The sequence below is a fragment of the Colossoma macropomum genome, unplaced genomic scaffold (assembly GCF_904425465.1).
Source record: "Colossoma macropomum unplaced genomic scaffold, Colossoma_macropomum, whole genome shotgun sequence".
Lineage (NCBI taxonomy): Eukaryota > Metazoa > Chordata > Actinopteri > Characiformes > Serrasalmidae > Colossoma > Colossoma macropomum.
The window spans coordinates 16,510,633-16,529,645 of record NW_023494808.1 but is presented as its reverse complement, the minus strand read 5'-3'; the positions used below and the strand labels follow the sequence as shown (position 1 = coordinate 16,529,645).

The window sequence follows — 19,013 nt, the reverse complement described above, 5'->3', positions numbered from 1 at the left end:
AGGTCTCATGAGCCTCAGGTAATGTTAGGCCTGCTGGAAGCCTGAAACGACTGAGTGATATCAAAACTGACAATACAATTAAAACGCTTTCCAGCTTCCGTGGCAGAGAGAGACATCAGGAACCTTCTCCGGCAGCTCCGGTTTCCAGCGGCGCTGTTTAAACGGCCCGCCGGATGTTGGTGAAGCTCTCGGATGGCTCCGACCTTGCTGACTGCGGGCAGGACTTCAGTCACTTCACCACACCGTGACCATTAAACCCGGGTCTCCACACCGGGGCCATTAAACCGGTCCGGTCCTGATTCTGTAGATGAACCAATGCTGAAAGTGGTGAGGAGCGCGTGTGCAGGTCTGCTGAGCAGATCAGCGGACTGTTCAGGTATAGCGGAGCGGTTATACACTCAGTTTAGCTCTGTTTAATTCTGTTTTTCACTGAGATCCAACCGGGTCTTACGAGTAAATATCAGAGGGATCATTATTCTTTGTCTGAACTGTCTTTCTGTACCTGCAGCTGTCCTGCAGCATCACTTAAAAGTCCTCTCAGCTGGACTGAAGACGTACGAGCTGCCTCCAGACTACAGTGGTAATGACACATCCCCACTACTGCTGATGAGCATCATCATTAGTATATATATATATATATATATATATATATATATATATAATATAAATATAAATAAATATATATATATATATATATATATATAATGTGTGTGTGTGTGTGTGTATATTATATATTATTTGTTATATATATGTTATGTGTGTGTGTGTGTGTGTGTATATATATATATATATATATATATATATATATATATATATATATATATATATATAAATATAAAATTTGTTCTTGAAGGTAAATTAATAACTTTAGTTTCATAAAACATATAAAAGTCACAGAAATATCAAGACACAACATTAATCATAATATGAATCCTTCCTAGAAATTATGCCTGTTTTTAAATTATTTAAAGTATTTGATACATTTTTAAGTGTGATGTATTATTTTTGTATAAAATTATATTTGTTTAATATTGTTGCTGTCAGAACAAAATCTTATGTTAATAATAGTAATAATATTAGTTGTTATTATCAATATTAACACATCCCATTTTTTATTTAATTATTTTAATAAGTATTTTAGTGACTGAATTGTTTTGTTATGTATTATTTTTGTATAGCATTATATTTATTAAAGTAATTGTTTTCATAGATATTGTCACTGTTGGAACAAAACATTGTATCTTCTAAAAACCGGTAACTTTACAGAGAAAAAAATGCTTTGTCACTTTCAATTTAAGCTGGGTTAGAGGTTTTATTCTTATTAAGTGATTTTGGACCATTTCTAGTCTGTTTGTCAAGAAAAAAGCAAAAAAACCAAACAAACAAACAAAAATGATAGAGATAGTATCAGCGCTGATAAATTGTTGCACTGTTTATTGATTTTTTTTTTTTCCTTTCTCCCTTACAGATGTGGTTCTTCCAGATAAGCCAAAGCTCAAATTCCTCAATAAAGTTCCTAATTTGAAAAAGGCCAAGAAGGAGATGAAGAGGCTACGTGACATCCAGGGGCCAACTAAAGGTGCTAACACATTTACGACTGGACAGTATGCAATTGTGGTCAGTACTTCTTTCAGTTTTTTATTCTTTACATACTTGAATCTGAAACCTCCATCCATTTTTTCCTCCGTACCATAACTTGACAGGGTGGGTCTCTGAGCTCGCTGAGATCGATGATGGGGGTGGTTCAACATGATATTATTGGTTATATTTCCTGACTCTTGCTGATGTGTTTCAAACTCAGATGTTTTACAAACAGGCCAAACCTTAGAAAACAATAATTTTGTCTTCTGATTGATATTATGAGTAATTGTGCTTAATATGACCAGGAACATGAACTAAAATAGATGCAAAAAGATTTTGATTTCAGGGTTAACTTTATTGTCACTTATATTAAATAACACTGATGTTAGATTAGTTTTTTCACCTTAGGAGTTCTCAATGTCCAAATTAAGTGTTTAACTTTGGTTAGGTGATATCTTCAGTGTTACAGAAATTGTTAATGTTTTAAAGTCAGTATAGTGACAGTAACTGTTTATCCTAACATTTCAAGCAATGTTAATTGCTTGATAATAATAATAATAATAATAATAATAATAATAAAAATAATATAAGCATAATAATAATATCTGTACCGATAGAGCACTTTTCATGCTGGTGGCAGCTTGGAGTGCTTTACAGACAGGTGATAAAACATAACAGTAGTACAAGGAACTGAGTATTTATTTAAAATCTAAATAAAAAAAAGACAATGACAGATCAAATTAAAAAGATACATAAGACAAAGACACTGAATTTTAATTAAACGCTAAATTAAAGAGATGCTTTTTAAAAGTTTTTAAAAGTTAGCACTGAGCTTGACTGTCTAATAAAAGGTGAAATTGAGTTCCACAGTTTAGAAGAATAATAAACTGAAAGAGGCCTCCACACATTTCCTGTATTTACAGGTGGGTTTTTGCAGAAGGCCAGTATCTGCAGATCTAAGATCACGTGCTAGAGCATAAACAGACAGACATTCTGTGATGTAAGCGGGTGATTACTGTAATCAACTCTGCCTGTAGAAACTGTATGAGCGAGTTTCTCTGTGTCACGCTGAGATAGAAACAAACAGAAAAGCAAAGGCCCTAAAAGTGAACCCTATGGGACTCCACAAGAAATGTAAAATTTTTTGATGAATGATTTTGTCAGTGAAACCAAGAACTGTCTATTCAATAAATATGATTTTAATCATTCTAAAACTGTTCCTGGGAGGCTTTCCCATTATTCCAGATTAGAATCTTGTGATCAGCGGTATCAGATGCTGCACTAAGCTTGAGCTTAAAGAGTAACATGGCAATGTTAACTCATTAGTTAAGGCTGTTTTACTTTTTTGTTTGTTTGAATTACGATTCATACTTATTTTATTGCATTACACCACAGCTTTTGCAAAAGACACAGACAAAGTGATGTCAAAGGTGCCGTTTGAGATTGTTTATGAAAATGTTTATCCATACTAAAAATGTAATGTCTGTAATGGCCAAAGTCATTTTGTGTTCATTTTACTTCTCGGTAGGATTTGGACTGAATGTAGTGGTAATAGTAAAAACAGGGCAGAAGAATCCAAAACAGCAATCACCCTCCACAGATCCAGCCCTCTCCATAATCCAGCATTTATATCAATTTACAGCATTTCACTTTATTGCCCTGTTACTGAAACACCGGCATTGAAATGTTGTTCATTTTAATAACTGAGATGGTCATTCTGTGTGGTACATGTTGGGTGTTTTGTCCACAGCAAGAATCAGATTGTGATACCAGAACACTCCAGATGAGGGCGGTGTCACTTAAGGGGAGCAGATAACTGTCTTGCATCTTTTGTGTTTGTACAAAATTAAGATCAGAGAAAATATTTAAGCAAAATTTGTCTGTGTCTTTGCCAGAGTCTAGCTGCTTGGATGGTAATGGCTACAGTCAAGAAATATGTAATAAAGCAGTAAGCCACAAGAGGTTGTGTGTTGCTTTGATTTTATGTAACTGTGATAAAAGTTAGTACAAATTCCACGAATGTTCAAAAATAATAAATTATAATAATAATAATCACAATAAACAATTCCACCAATGTTTAGTTAGTTTTAGAAATGTATTATTTAACATTTAGTGTAATGTTGTTACAAAAAGTCTTTTTTTATTTTTATAAGGAAAAAAAAAGAAATAGTTAAGTTATATATGGTATAAAAGTGTTCACTCATTGTGTGAGAGTTGGGGTTAGGATAACTTTCTGGCAGGCCAAATCAAATGTTCTCTGGGGCCAACTTTGGCCTGCAGGCTCTAGTTTGGGTAACCTTGGTATTATATAATAATAGTATATATCTTTATTTATAGAGCACTTTTCATACCTGTGGCAGGTCAGAGTGTTTTACAGACAAGTGATAAAGCATAATAGAAGATAAATGTTAATAGAAGAAACTATGAGTATTCCTTTAAACTTATAAGACAATGACAGATTAAATTAAAAAGATAAATGCTAAAGAGACATAGTTTTAATTAAACACAAAGTTAAAGAGACATATTTTTAAAAGTTTCTTAAAAGTGTGCACTAAGATTAATTGTCAAATGAAAGGTGGAATTGAGTTCCACAGTTTAGAAAAATAAAAAGCCGAAAGACACCTCTACACATTTCCTGTATTTTTTGGACGTATTTTTGCAGAAGGCCAGTATCTGCAGATCTAAGACCTCAGAGAGAACACAGACACAGTGATGTTAGTGGGTTGTTTAGAGCCTTAAAAGGCTCTAGGAGCAGAACTTTAAAATCTATCCTGAATGATACAGGTTGTCAGTGTGGTTTTTTCAAACTGGGAGTTGTTTTGTTCTTGTTAGGATCTGTACTGATGCATTTTTATCTTAGGTGTAGAGGATGGGTTGTTTTCTTAGGAAGTCCAATAAGAAAAGCATTGCAGTAATTAACTCTTTGCCTGTAACAAATGCATGAACAAGTTTCTCTGCATTGCTCTGAGATAGAAATGGGTGAACTTCAGCAATATGTCTCAAATCATAATAACATACTTGAGTAACCGCTTTTACATGTGGGATAAAGCAGAGCTCAGAGTCTAAGATCATACCCAGGTTTTGTACTTCTGGTTTGGTATACGAAGCTATAGAACCTTGTCATAAAGTATTTTTCTCTGCGTTTACCAGTGATCAGTATTTCTTTTTTGTTGAGTATTTTTAGAGTATTGTTGCAAAGCAGTTATGGACTGCTGAAGGAATACAAGAACTTTGTCACCCATAAAGTATGTTATATTGCAGTCATCTCATAGGCTAATACATTTTTTGTCATATAAAAATTAAAATATGAAAGTTTTCTTCATAAGTAGTCTTGCTCACCAAATTACCACCAAATAATGCTAATTCATTGTTTCCCCCATGATTTTGTGAAACTATATTGAGTGGACCTCACTCTGAGCATGGTCCAGCATAAGAATATTTAGTACATTTTAAGGTGAGATGCATCACTCTGGTGCACTTTGAGAGCAAAATGAAGAGGTTAGATCTATAAAGAACTTATGCACTAAACAATTTTGTGCTCTAGCAAATGAATCATAAACACACTTGTTGTATGGGTGTGAAGGGTGATGAGACAGCAATAAGTTCACACCCGCAAAGCAGTTAACAGTTAACGAATGGTCAAAACAACAACAACAAAAAACAACTAGAGCATACATAGCATGAACATTAAGCTTGAAACAGTAGTGTTAGCAACTTGATTATTTGCCTCTACTTCTACTTGATTATTTAACATAGCCAACTTGCTGCTCAGAGGCTGAAAACAGTTACATTGTCAGAGTGTGTGCATGACATGAGCATGTATGTTTGCTGCCGTGCCAGCTGCGGCAAAGACCTTAACAAAGTATCACATCTCAGAACTCGCTGAAATATCACAATAGCTCTGGTTAAAGCATGCAGTTGTATTTTGAAGGATCATGAAAAAAAGATGTGTTAGTAGTATTGATGTCAACTTTTCTGACTCAGTTAAAACTCTACAACTTCAACAGAACACTTTTTTTTTTTACAGTGAGGAGATGGGTGTTAGACACATTCGCGTTAATGTTCCCTACCTTAAGCTAAAGTTAGATTAATCTTAATTATCAATGATAACTTCTGTATTGACGTTGTCTGTTTGCTGTCTTGCACTGATAAGGATAAGGCTGTGTTTGGACTAGTGGATACCTGCAGTGGATACTGTAAACTTAACATTTCTTGGCAACTGGGCAAAACACAGCATTGTTTGTTGTTTTGTGAAGTGTAAAGATATTTTCAGTTCATTATGAAACTGGTAGGACAAATTAGACTGTCACGCTGCTACAATCTAGGTAATTAATGGGAAATGTTGGTTTCCACTAGCGCTTAAATGTGATTTCCTGTGTTGTGTTAGCATGAAGCCACGGTGCCACATTGTTTATTTTAAATTTTATTTATTATTCACATTCGTGGAACTCGTACTGCTTAAGGCAAACTAACCAAAACATGGACGCTTGGAATATGACATTCAAAAAATATTTAATTCAGTAAAAAATAAAATTCAAAGCCCAACAATGACTAGTTGTTTAACCTGTTGGTGGATATTCCATAAGAGCAGCATAGCAGTCCATTCACAACACGGTTTTTTGTGACTTGGTGAACTAAAGTATTTTACAATGGCTTTAAAGGTGGTCCAGTCAATCAAAATAGGGCCACAAATATTGGTTTTATAAATGTGATTTTACAAGAGCTGTGATACAAATATTTACTAATGATCAATAATTTTCATCATTTAATATTGAAAATTGATAAAGCCTTTTGAATAACTTAGACTTTTACCACTTTTTCTGGGGGAAACAACAGTTTGTTTGTCAAGCTAAATGCTAGCTTGCCATTGATAGTATGAAATTCCCAGAGGCACACAGGCCCTTTAGGTTCTTAACTGATATGATTTGAGGTGACAATTGGTCTTTATCACCCAGTACAGTCCAAATAAGTTTGCTCCTGCTCTGGATTGCTAGCTATCTGGCATGTTTTTTGATATTTTATTTCACAGAATAAAAGAGTGCGCTTGCTAGCGAGCTGCCCGAAACGGGTAGAAAATCATTCAGATTGCACCGGGCATTAACACTGACGTTGCACAGAGTTTAGCAAGTGCTCTGGTTGAAAGCAGGTAAAATCTTGAACAGATTCCAAGATACTCCCCCATTCTGCAATTCGCTGACAAGAGTTGACCAAAAAAGGGGTTTTTTTTTTTATATATAAAGATGGTTTCCTGTTTCCTCTGCTCTCCTGCATCGCACATCACTGATATGTTCCAACAGAACAGGCAACATGAGCAATTTGTGCTACTTGCTGTGGAAATAACTGTTTATCATTCAAAAATGTGACGTTCAGTGATTGCAGCCCTAGATATCACTTATGAGCGGAAAGACCCCTCTGCCCTTGATGTTATTGTTGATTGTTCATGATGCATATTCTCTTCCCCTTTCAACTGATGTTTCATGAACTGAGTCAGCCAGATTTGTTTTCACATGCCCTAGCAGGCATGGGCACTGTGGTAAAATCATCTCTTCATTTCAGAGACTTGTTTTTTTTAGCATGACAAATTGGACATATTCTGCTATGTACCACAAAAGAATGACTGTAGACCGATTGACTCATGTTAAATCCAGAAAACAGGATCGCTGGTGCCAGGCTAATTACTAATAAAAATATTTGAATGAACATAAAACGAGAGATCTGATTTGAGCATTTCACTCCAAAGTCTTCTCTTAAGTGAATACTCTTGCCTTTGCCGTCTGTTGTAGGCCATGGGTGGAGGCTATCTACAGTGGGGACATATGGAGATGATGAGGCTCACCATTAATCGGCGTTTAGACCCGAGGACCACTTTTGCTCGTTGGCGCATCAATGCCCCATATAAGCCCCTTACCCGTAAGGGCTTGGGCCAGCGGATGGGCGGAGGCAAAGGAGCCATTGACTTCTATGTTACTCCAGTAAAGAGTGGCCGATTAATAGTGGAGGTTGGAGGCCACATTGAACTCGGCGAGGTGGAATCGGTGCTTAAAGAAGTGGCAAAGAAACTGCCTTTCCCAGCAAAGGTTTGCCTTTTACTTTATTTTGTCTTTGTCAGCTTGTGTGGTCTTGTCTTCTTCTACAGAAGTCATCTGTAGGCATTACTAGGTGTCAGAGGCTAATGTTGGGTGTAGCTTTTGCACTCTAGACCTCCAATACCAGAAACGAAGAACCCTAACAGACTAACAGTAATTAAGCATGAAGAAAAGATGAGCTACAGTACAAGCTATAATCTATAAGTACACGTGTACCTAACAGCAAGTGTATCTAATTTTATTTATTTATTTATTTATTTATGCTTTTCCTGATATCAGCACAGCACTAATACGCCACAGATGATGTCACTGTTGTGCTTAGAGTAGTCTGTCTGGTTTGCAGAGGTCATATGGAGGTCCCATTGATGAAGGGGGCCTAACAAATTGTGCAGTAACACATGAGTTACTGTCAGTAAATGTAAACCTACAAAGTGCATATATAGTCTATATAGTCGTCCATATAATAGATAAAATGGCCAGTGAGTGTAGCAACAAGGTAGAATTGAACTGTGAGCTGTAATGAACTGGCAACTCAATGTATGTTCTTCTTAACCTTTAGGTGATGAGCAGAGAAAGTCTGGCTGCCATGCAGCAAGAGCAAGCTGAGAAAGAGGCCAACAACCAGAACCCCTGGACCTTCCAAAGAATAGCCAGATCCAACATGCTGGGCATCCGGAAGGTCATTAGCCCCTTTGACCTCCACAACCATGGTCGCTACACCGGAAAGTTCTTTAACCCAGCCAGGGTCTGAGCTGATGCAAAAGCTGACAGTGGTTAACGAAAAGTGTGAGAATTGTGCAGAAGCTTTTTTTTCTCATGCTGTATCACAGGATGCTGTCACAGCAAGCATGGTTGATGTGGGTTTTGAGTGTGTAAGATTGTAATCACACCCTCTTTGAGATATTTTTTAGGTGATCAGATAACCCGTTAGGAGCTTCTAAAGTAAACATTATTTGAGTTATTTAAGGCAAAGAACATTACTTCATTGTTGATGACAGCAAGATCTCATTGTTTTTTCCTGTAACATGCAAGCATTTTTGAGTAGGAGACTCAATAAAGTCAGAAAAGACTGAAGGGGGTGAAGGCAGTTTGTAGGTTGTTTGTACTGTATTACCACGACATTGTGTTGTATCTGACACATCAGTAAAATCATAAAAGTACTTCTACTGCAGTTCCTTTGCGAAGTGCAGAAAATGTGATGATGCATATTACCAGAAACGAATATTGGGCAATTGCTTGTGGCCCCCAGGAAACAGATGTCAAAGTTTGTCCAAACCTGTCATGTTGCACAGAAAACATTGTCTGTTCTGGCCACTATTGTGAGCTGAATTAGATGTGTATTTCGGTATGTGCACTGATGTAAAATTATAAAAATCTGCAATTAAACAGTCACTTATCATACAAAGGAAAGTTGGAGATAAGCCAGTGCTAAATGTCAGAGATCTGGGGAACTGCTCATGAGTTAGACATACACCGGATGTCAGATATGAGAATGCAAAAAGTAAGAAGATCCTCATTGTTGCAACCTCCAAAGAACCCCCCCAGCTAATCCTTAGTTTAGGGTTTAGTAGACTATAACATAAAATAAAAGACCAGCACAACGAAGTTGGACTTAAGCCAAAAAGGTTGCCAGAATGCTGCAACTTACCTTTTGAAGTTTACGCGGACATATATAAATAGTATTATTAATCAAAACAGGAGTTGGGCTAAGGCCAAAACAACAAAAGAAGAACTAACCACCCACAGAACATCCTTCCTTAGTCCAGAAACGAGAAATAATGTACAGTCACCTTCAACAACCCTAACAACTACAAGGCTAGCCCAAAGCCCAAACTGCTGTGACCATGTGGTGTCTGGGGCCAGACTGGAGCACCCTGGGCAGCCACTGCTCATTGTTTGGGGCTTTTTTTCAGTGTTGCGTCAAATGTCATCGAATAATCGTGAAGCACCAACGTTCAGCTACCACGTGGGCCATTCTCCAAGCCAGAAAATGGCAGTCTGGAAGAAAGAAAAAATGAAAAGGGCAACACCAGACCAGTTACATGTTTAAATGACATTAAAGAATATGTCCTAGGATGTAACGCATTCCCTTAAATAGCTCAGAAAATGTTTAAATGCAAAAGAGAGCATCAGTCAAAACACTCTCAGAACTGCACTTACGCCACACATCCAAAGTGTAACTGAACCAACAGAGCTCACCTCATTAGCATTTGGTTCGAATTACACAAACAGTTCAAAAATATTAAAGGCTTGTGGTCAGTGTAAACAATGACTGCCTGCAAACTTGAACCAACACGGGGGAGAGCGGGGCACAACACATTTTGGTCTTTGTTGAGTAATTTTAAAAATATTTAAGTTGGAATAATTATATTTTTATACAAGCCACATACACATCTCTGCTACAAACGAACACTTGAACTTTGTTTATTCCACCTACTGTTCGTGAACAGTTTGAAGGAATATTGTTGTGAAATGTGCTGTGTTATACGTTCTGTAGTGTGTGTGAATGTGCTGAAGTTGTATTTTAGGCTGCCTATTTTGTGTTTCTCCCTATATGGTCATGTTTGTCACACCTGTTACTTGTCCTATATAAGCTGGGTTTAATCTTGGCATCAGTCCAGCTATAAAACTGTGTCAGTCCAATGTCTTACGGGCTGGCTGGATGTCTGGAACCTGCGCGCACAACAAATAAACTTCACTTCTCCAGACAACAGACCTAGTTCCCTGGTTAGTTAGGGTTTGGATTCTTCAAATTCCACTGAAAATGACAGGACAGGTCAATGTTACAGTTTACCCCATGGGTGGGTTAACTGTAACAGACATAGGGTTAATTTAACACTTGCTAGAAAAGTCTAACAAACTTTGTGCAAAGTTAATTCAATGTTGCAACATAATTCTATGTTTTTTTCTGTGTCTCTTTTTTCCAACCAAACTGCATTCTATATTTTCTATAAGACAGACAGACAGACAGACAGCCGTGTAACTAACCCCGCAGAATAGAGGCTGTACTTAAGTGTAGCAAGCACCTGCTGTGAGCTTCTCAGCTGCTTCAAAATGCTGCATTGTAGGCAACAACGTGTTAAAGTAATATATACATTAAAATAATATAAGTTTGTAGTTTGTGATTAAAACAAATAGCTGAGTAAACAAGAAAAAACGTGTTTGAAAAAATTACTTGCATGCCCTGAAAACATTCTTTGGCACAGATCTCTTTAAACACTGACAAACTGCGGGAGGCCGTGGCTAGGAAATGTGGTAATGTGGCGAAAAACACACAGTGCCTGACTTTCTTTAAAAAACATCAAAAGTCTGTGTTAAATTGTGCCCCATGTTAGGTTGTTCCCCCGCTCCCCTGCACTTCAAAAGGCTAGTAATGTCTGTAGTTAAATAATTAAGCTAATGCCTTGGAAAAATAGCAAAGTGGGTGATCAATTCCAGTAAAACAATGGCACCAGCTCCAGTATTGCTAACATCAACTGCGAGCTTGAAAGGTCTTTCAAATTTTGTCATGACAAAGCACAGGCCGCAACAAAGCAAAAGCTTTTAACAGTGTCGAGAGCCTGCCGACGCTGTACACCAAATAAATGAGCGAGAATTACTAAGAAAGTCAGTACAAATGTAACAAAGTTTCTGCAATAACCTCAGGAATGACTGCGGGTCCCTAGAAAGTGTCGTAGCTCACCTTTTGTACTAGAAATTTAACACACAGCCTCCACTTTAGCATTAAAGAAATGACCTTGTCCCATCTCCTCCTAAAAACTGTGCAAGAAGTTCCTAGATGTTTAAACCAAGTAGAATAATACACTGTGACATCATCCAAATACGCCTCATATTCCTGACAACAAACAATTCATAACCCTGCTGAAAAAAAATTAATGGAAAACATTAAAAGTTTCTGTTGGTTCCTGGTGGTGTCTGATAGTCTCTAATGGTATTGTAGCATCCCGCTATTAGCTCCTTTGGCTGTGGATGCATGGGCTCTGGGGAGACGCTGCTCCCGGTAAGCAAGAGACTTTAAACCTGTAAATAAGTTGTTTGGGGTTTAAAATGTGTTGGCAGGTTACTTGTGCTATGCTCTGTTGGGCTCTGGGGTTGGGTAGTGGAGTTCGTGTGCCTAACATGTAGTGAAAGAGCGTGGCTGTTGGTGACCTGTGTACAGCGAACAGTGAACTGCAGGAACTTCTGAAGCACACTGCGTTAGCAGGACCTGCAAGTAGCTTTTTAAAAGTTTACTCACGTACCTACACTGTTCACACAATCATCCATGTAAGCCAATGGGAATGAATCAGAGCTGGTAATGGCATTAACTTTATGATAATCTGCACAAAAATGCAACGTTCTATCTGGTTTTGGAACTATACTACAAGCAGAACTCCACAGGCTACAGCTACGTATGGTAAGGCTGTTGTTAAGTAGATACTGGAGCTTGGCTTACATATTTGCATGTTTAGTTGAGTTTAGTTGGTAAGCATGCTGCTTGATGGGAGAATGTTCGCTAACATCAGTATGTTGAAGCAAAGGCATTTGAGTTGGAGTATCAGAGAATAATCCCTTGTATTGTTAGATCATAGTCATGCAGATATTACTAACATAACACTGCATGCTCCACGCAGTGTACTAGCCAGCAGAACTCAATGCTAACCAATACTAAAAGGCTATAGTAGTTCTGTTATCAGGTCTGCATAGTTTCATGTACAAAGTTAATAAGGCTTGAAATATTCTCTTAAGCATTATAGCTATGCTGATACTGCGGAGCACAGTAGAGTGATCATTATTGGATTGTCAGCAGTTATCTGGTTATACTGTGATTTCTCAGAATGGATTGGAACCTAGAAATCTGATTAAGAAATCCAAAAAAGAGCTGGATTTTAGCTCATAAATCGGTTTTTCAGCGCATGTATACTCTCACTCTGATTTCTTTTGAATTTCTCAGTCTGTGCATGTGTGGAAACAGACAGCTGTCTGGAAAATAGCAAGCAGCGTTTAGCACAGCACTTGCAAAATAGCAACACAGCAATTTTGGACTGATGCCGAAACCAACTACATGCTTGATTAAATGAAGAATTTGAACATTCACTTAAGTGCATATAAATACATTGAACGGATTACTGACAAAATCTGATTTTCTGCAGTTATCGGATTGCTAAGTGCATGTAAACACTCACTGTCTTAGCTGTTTGTCGGTTTCAGGTTTCCTGCAGTAAAAATGTTCCTTGTGTCTGTTTTGCTAACTCTCTTTTTTTTTAGATATTACACTTTGGAAAAGAGCTGTCAGTTAAGGTAAATGACAGATAAACTGCTCTCAGATAAACTACAGATTAAGCTCTCTTCTACATCTCTTAAATCTTTTCGCATCTTTCAGTGTAGAAGGAGGTCTTTCATTTTCTCATTTATTGCCAGAACTTCTTTCAATTAAATAATTAAGTTAAGCCGATCATTTCTGCTGAGGATAATTTATGAGAAATGATTCAGAAACTTGGCATCCAAGATGCTTTATTTCTTCTAAGAAAACATGATCTTAAGAAAGACATTTTTCCTTTAGGACCTGCTGTTACCAAAAAAATAAGCATGTAGCCTTGTAGATGGACGTTTTGGTGGAAAGCTGTATGTATCTGTAATTTCTCTCAATTATGCCATTATGTGAATCATGCTTATATATGTATACCTGTTGCTAAGATTATTCCATCAGAGATATTTTCAGCAGTGCAAATTGAGAGAAGTGAAAACGGAGGTGTTCGTGGCAAGTAGCTAAAATTAATGAGTAAACCACAGACAGAGATTCAGATCTTGGTAAGCTGTTATGACACATGGATGCAGCAATTTGTACTGTCAGAGGATGGCCAGCTAGAAGAACCTAACATCAGTTAGTGAGTTAAAGCACACTGACTAAATCAACCGGTTCCCCAAAATAAAAGATACTCATGAAGACAGGGCAGATTTAGAACATCAAGAAATTAGTTCATGCGGAGGTTAGCAGTCATAAAGGCTTAGATGAGTGTTGTAGTCTAACCTCATGGTTGGGTAAAGGCATTGTTACGTAAATGGAATGATGACTGAAGTGGCAATTAGGAGTTAAAGAAGAATCAGATCCAAAATTGAGAACTGGGTTCTCTCTAGCACTGCTGTGGAACTTCTTGGTACATCATGTACCGTACATCTAACATCTATCAGGAAGTGGCATTGGTTAGTCACTATTCTTCTCTTTTTGGGATCCCTTTAAAGTCAACCTGATTAAAAATGAATTAAAACCCTTTTTTACCATGTTAGTTCATTTATGTGCCTTTTCATATTAAGGACAATTCATCATATCATTCCCCATCAATATATAGTGACATTTTTCTGCCTCTAAACCGTCTTCTGAGTTTTGATCACGTCATTGTTCACCAGCGTGTGAGGAAAAAAGTTAACCAATAATATCATCTTCATCTCTTCCTCTTGCCACTTCTGTCTGACATCAAGTGCAGGCTCGGCTAGCTCAGAAACCCTGTGATACTGTGTTTCTTTTGAAAATATGACATTGTAGGGAAGGAAAATATGTTATTTCCACTACACTAGTTTATTGAGACAGAATGAAAATAGACTGTTCTAGTAACGTCACCAGGGTGCCTGCAGGTCTTTAAACAGTGGATGAGTGTGTGTGTTGTAAATAAGAGAACAGTACAAGCCTGAATGCTTGAACCAATGACCCAATTAATAAACGCTTCGTCGCTATATTCACACATGCAAGTTAAGTGCAAATGCAGATGAACTGTGCAGAGGAAACCATATATCAACAACGCCCAGAAACACTGCCGCCTTCTCTGGGCTCAAGCTCATCTCACATGGACTGATGCACAGTGGAAACATATTTTGTGGTCTGAAGAGTCAACAATTCATATTAATTATGGAAATTGATGTTGTGTTTTCTGGGCCAAAGAAGAAAAGTACCATCCATAAAAAAATTCAAACTCCTGTCATGTTATGAGGGGTATTAATAGGTAACTTGGACATGTGTAAAGGCACCATTAAAGCTGAAAGTTATTTACACATATTTGAACAACATATGCTGCCTTTTCTTTTAGATGCCATCTTGTTCAAGGGTGTCCATGCTTATTTTAACATGACAAGCCAAGCCACATTCTGCATGTATTATAACAGCCTGGCTGCATAAACAAAGAATGTGGGTGCTAGACTGACCTGTGGATGAGTGTGTGTGTTGTAAACAAGAGAAGAGTACAGGTCTGAATGCTTGACCCAGTGGATGGCAGCGGAGTCTACAGGGGCTTGATTTGTATGAAAATTATGTAAATCATATGCTACGGTCTTCACAGTCACCATATCTCCTCCTAGTTGAACACCTACGGACGATTTTGGACCAACATGTTACCACCATCATCATAACATCAATTGAGAGAATATCTTCCAGAAGTATGCTGTTCCAGTAATGTCTAATATTAATGACTAGCATATAATTAATGACGGTCCCACCCATTTTCTGTTTTTCTCAACAATCTTAGATAAAGGATTTGATTTCTTGTATGTGTTGATCTGAGGGTTAAGACTGGATGTATTTTAACTATGTTCACCCTGTTTAGGTCATTTGTCCCATTCAGACTGTTTTGCTTAATTTAAGGTGACTGTTTTTCGGTGTTTGGAAAGCCTTTTTGGTCTTTGGTAAATGAATATAACCATTAAAAATGCTTCAAAAAGGGTATTTTGCTGCCTGTGGTTCCCGTTAAGTGCTTCTTCTTCTGAGTTAAGCAGGAGGAAATTACTCAACAGCCAGTCTTTGATGTTCTTTACACAGTCCTCAGTAAGGTGGTTGTGTGTCTATTATTTGATATGTCTCATACATACAGTTGTGTGTCAAGGTAATGCCATGTTAGCAGTCTTGTTCTATCAATTTGCGCTGAAACATAAGAATGTTTTTTTCTCTCCAGTAAATCTTTTTGGAGATCCCAGATTTTGTTCTGACAGTGATGATAGAATGAATAATGATCCCAGTTCCAAAAAGTTGGAACAGTATGTAAATGCTAATTAGAACAGGAAGCAGTGATTTGTAAATCCATTTTGGCCTGTGCACTACAGAAATAGTCCAACTGTTTAAAAGCAGCATTTTTAGGTATTTCACCCTCTATGGTGCATAATAATATTAAAAGATGCAGAGAATCCAGAAACATCTCTGCAAGACCAAAAACCACAAATGTGTGCCCAGGATCTTCGACCCCTCAGATGGCTCTGCATTAAAAAACCACCATGTTCCTGTGATGGATGTCACGGTATGCTCTCAGGAATACTTTGACAAACTGTTGTTAATAAACACTGCTTGTCACTACATCCACAAATGCAAGTTAAGTGCAAATGCAAATATACTATGCACAGAGGAAGCCATATATCAACAACACCCAGAAACGCTGCCGACTTCTCTGGGGTCAAGCTCATCTGAAATGGATGCACAGTGGAAACATATTTTGTGTTCTGACGAGTCAACCTTTCAATTTATTTATGGAAATAATAAATATTGTGTTTTCTGGGCCAAAGAAAAAAAGGACCATTCATAAAAAAAAGCCTGTCATGTTATGATGGGTATTAATAGGTAACTTGGACATGTGTAAAGGCACCATTAAAGCTGAAAGTTATTTACACATATTTGAACAACATATGCTGCCTTTTCTTTTAGATGCCATCTTGTTCAAGGATGCCTATTTCATGCCCATGCCTATTTCAACATGACAAAGCCAAGCCACATTCTGCATGTATTACAACAGTCTGGCTGCCTAATCAGAGAATGTGGGGGCAGTCTCCCCTTTCAAAATATGTTGCAATATGCAAGATGACGTCAAAGGCCCTTGAAGAGCTGAAAAATGGCAAACATTCTGCTTTCAAAACTGGATCAGTTTGTGTCTTCGGTCCCTAAACGATTATTGTGTGCTGTTAAAAGGAAAGGTGATGTAGCACAGTAGTAAACATGCTACTTTATAAATATATAAATGTATGTGTAAATATACATACATTTATATATGCATGTATATATGTATAAATGTAATGAACTGTTGAGCTTGATTTTGGGTCGAGATCGCAAAAAAGAAAATATCTTAGTGACTTTGAAAAAGGGTTCATTATTGGGGCAGTGATGGTAGGAGCTTTGGTCACAAAGACTGGCTAGTGTTTCAATAGAAAGAGAGACTATGACATCTGCTTTAGATATACACCCTTAAAACAGATGGTTCTTCAAAGGTTCTTTAGTAAAGGCAATGGTTCTTTTTAGAACCATGAGTTGTATATAGGACCATTGCATACTTAAATGGTTCTTTGCGTGGTAAAATTGTTCTTCAGACTGATGGAAAATGTGTTGTATATGTTTCTAAATAGCACCAAAAAAGAGTTCCGCTATTGTTACCCATTTTTGGTGCTACATAAACCATTTTCAAAAAGGTTCAGTGACTTTGAATGTGAATCATGAGGAAAAATGGAACAGCAGCTTACTCAGATGACTAAAAATGTCAATGCATCATGATCAGACGTGTCAGCAAGAACAGTCTGTGAACCACTACAGAGAGAGGGGTTTTTATAAAAGGATTGCAGTGCATAAACCCTCGTTAGGCACATGCACTTTTAAAAGAGTTCAGTGGTGTAAAAACCACTGTCACTGGCCTACAGAAATGTGGACAAAAGTGATATATTAGATGAGTCACCATATTCTTTACAAGTTCTGACGGCAGTGATCTCTTCAAAGCTGGTAATGCCCCCTGTCTCATCAGTGTATTCAGTTGGAGACGTTTTGAGTTACTTTTAACACAGAATGTGTTAAATCAGAAAACAATACAAGTACATAAGTGTTAAAAAAGGTAACACAAGTATGGAAATGATGGAAGTCATGTACTCTAGCCTACAGTCAACCAATCCCAGTGGGATTTTGGACCAAGACAGGGTTCTCCATCACCATCACCAAAGCACTAACTGAGGAAATATGTTTTGTATGTCCGTCCAGCACAGTTGTAACTGGAAGATCTGTATTATAAGCTATGCAATTTTTATACTGATACTTCTCTAATAATCTAATTTTTTCACTTTTATATTCCTGTAGTACTGGTTCTTTCTTACTTGGCTTTTTTAATATCACTGGGTTAAAAAAAAAAATAAGAGGATGATGCATACATACAATTTATTTTATGTGTATGTATTGTTTTATTTTTCTTGTACATAGTGAAACATGTTTTGCTCTATTTACGTTAGAAATTATGGCATTTGTAGAAGAAATATTTCATTTTCGTTCTTGTATACAAAGAATGAAAGTAATATTATTGAGTTTTGTTTAAAATGAAAAATATTAATTTAAACATTACATTTAAAAGTACATACATCAGTGTACGCATGCACAAACTAATAATGATAGGGGTCATACATCTTACTATATAAAAATATTGAAGTGCATCATGCTTTATTTGTTTTAATTGTTTTTGTTTTAAAGAGGGCTGAATGACTTCAATACATTGTTCCATCTAATTTTTAAACGCAACAGAATTTCCATTTGTGAATGTAAAATGTACCTATCAAAAGTACATGATTTATCATGCAGGCATGAGATCATCTTTCTCTGTGATTTTCCCAAAGACCAAATAGTATGCTTCTTTAATAAACTATGCTTTTCATCAGTGTTGTGAACGAAAAAGGCACTGAGGTTTTAACAAAAAATTTTCACATTTTGACAATGCCAAAAACCATCTCTGAGGTTTTTTTTTTTTTGTACAAATGAGTAAAAATCTTTCTTTTTTTAGCTGGGGAGATTTTGTGAATAAGCTTAAATGACACTTCTTGAACTTTATTATATGCCAGACCCTCTTCTATTCAGTATCATCTAGGAAGTGGTTCCAATATGAAATCATCTGAACAAAAGTAAGAATATTTGGAACAGAACTCTATCTATGTCTCATTACCTTTTTTAAAGCAATAGAATGACTGTTGTTGGTTATTTCTAAGATGAGTGAAGGGATCTGTACTTTAACTCAACATAAATCATTAAAATACATTTAAAGGATCACAAAAACACAAAGTGTCTCTATCCACCTTTAAAATGGGGGTTTGAGCTGTCCCACCTCACTGATACCGAACCTCTTTACGTTTTACAAAAAAAGTCATTTTAACCATTATCCCAGATTTTATGCGCAACCCTGTTCCCCAACGCTGTTCGCCCACATAAATTTTTTTTTGATTATTTATGATACAAGAATTTGCACTCAGCAGAATGACCATCATACAGATCATTGTTCTCATTATATTTTTTCAATTTACACACAAAAAATAGATTTGGCTGCATGAGTAAAGCTTTATCATTCAACCCTATTAGCAAAATTTCTGTTACAAAAA

General features: G+C 36.8%; 1 protein-coding gene across 1 annotated transcript; it reads left to right on the top strand.

Moving 5' to 3' along the window:
• Positions 1 to 145: 145 nt before the first annotated feature.
• Positions 146 to 9,077, top strand: mrpl16 (mitochondrial ribosomal protein L16). The gene is made up of 5 exons (XM_036557551.1): positions 146 to 376; positions 509 to 580; positions 1,469 to 1,617; positions 7,365 to 7,658; positions 8,227 to 9,077. The coding sequence occupies exons 1-5, from the start codon at positions 316 to 318 to the stop codon at positions 8,416 to 8,418; spliced, it is 768 nt and encodes a 255-aa protein (XP_036413444.1). The 5' UTR covers positions 146 to 315; the 3' UTR covers positions 8,419 to 9,077.
• The last annotated feature ends 9,936 nt before the right edge of the window (positions 9,078 to 19,013 follow it).

Excerpts from the sequence above, each read along its gene's own strand:
- mrpl16 (XM_036557551.1), top strand. The coding sequence starts at position 316 with ATGCTGAAAGTGGTGAGGAGCGCGTGTGCAGGTCTGCTGAGCAGATCA. Across the intron at positions 581-1,468 it reads GCTGCCTCCAGACTACAGTG|ATGTGGTTCTTCCAGATAAG; the intron begins GTAATGACACAT and ends TCTCCCTTACAG. Across the intron at positions 7,659-8,226 it reads AACTGCCTTTCCCAGCAAAG|GTGATGAGCAGAGAAAGTCT; the intron begins GTTTGCCTTTTA and ends CTTAACCTTTAG.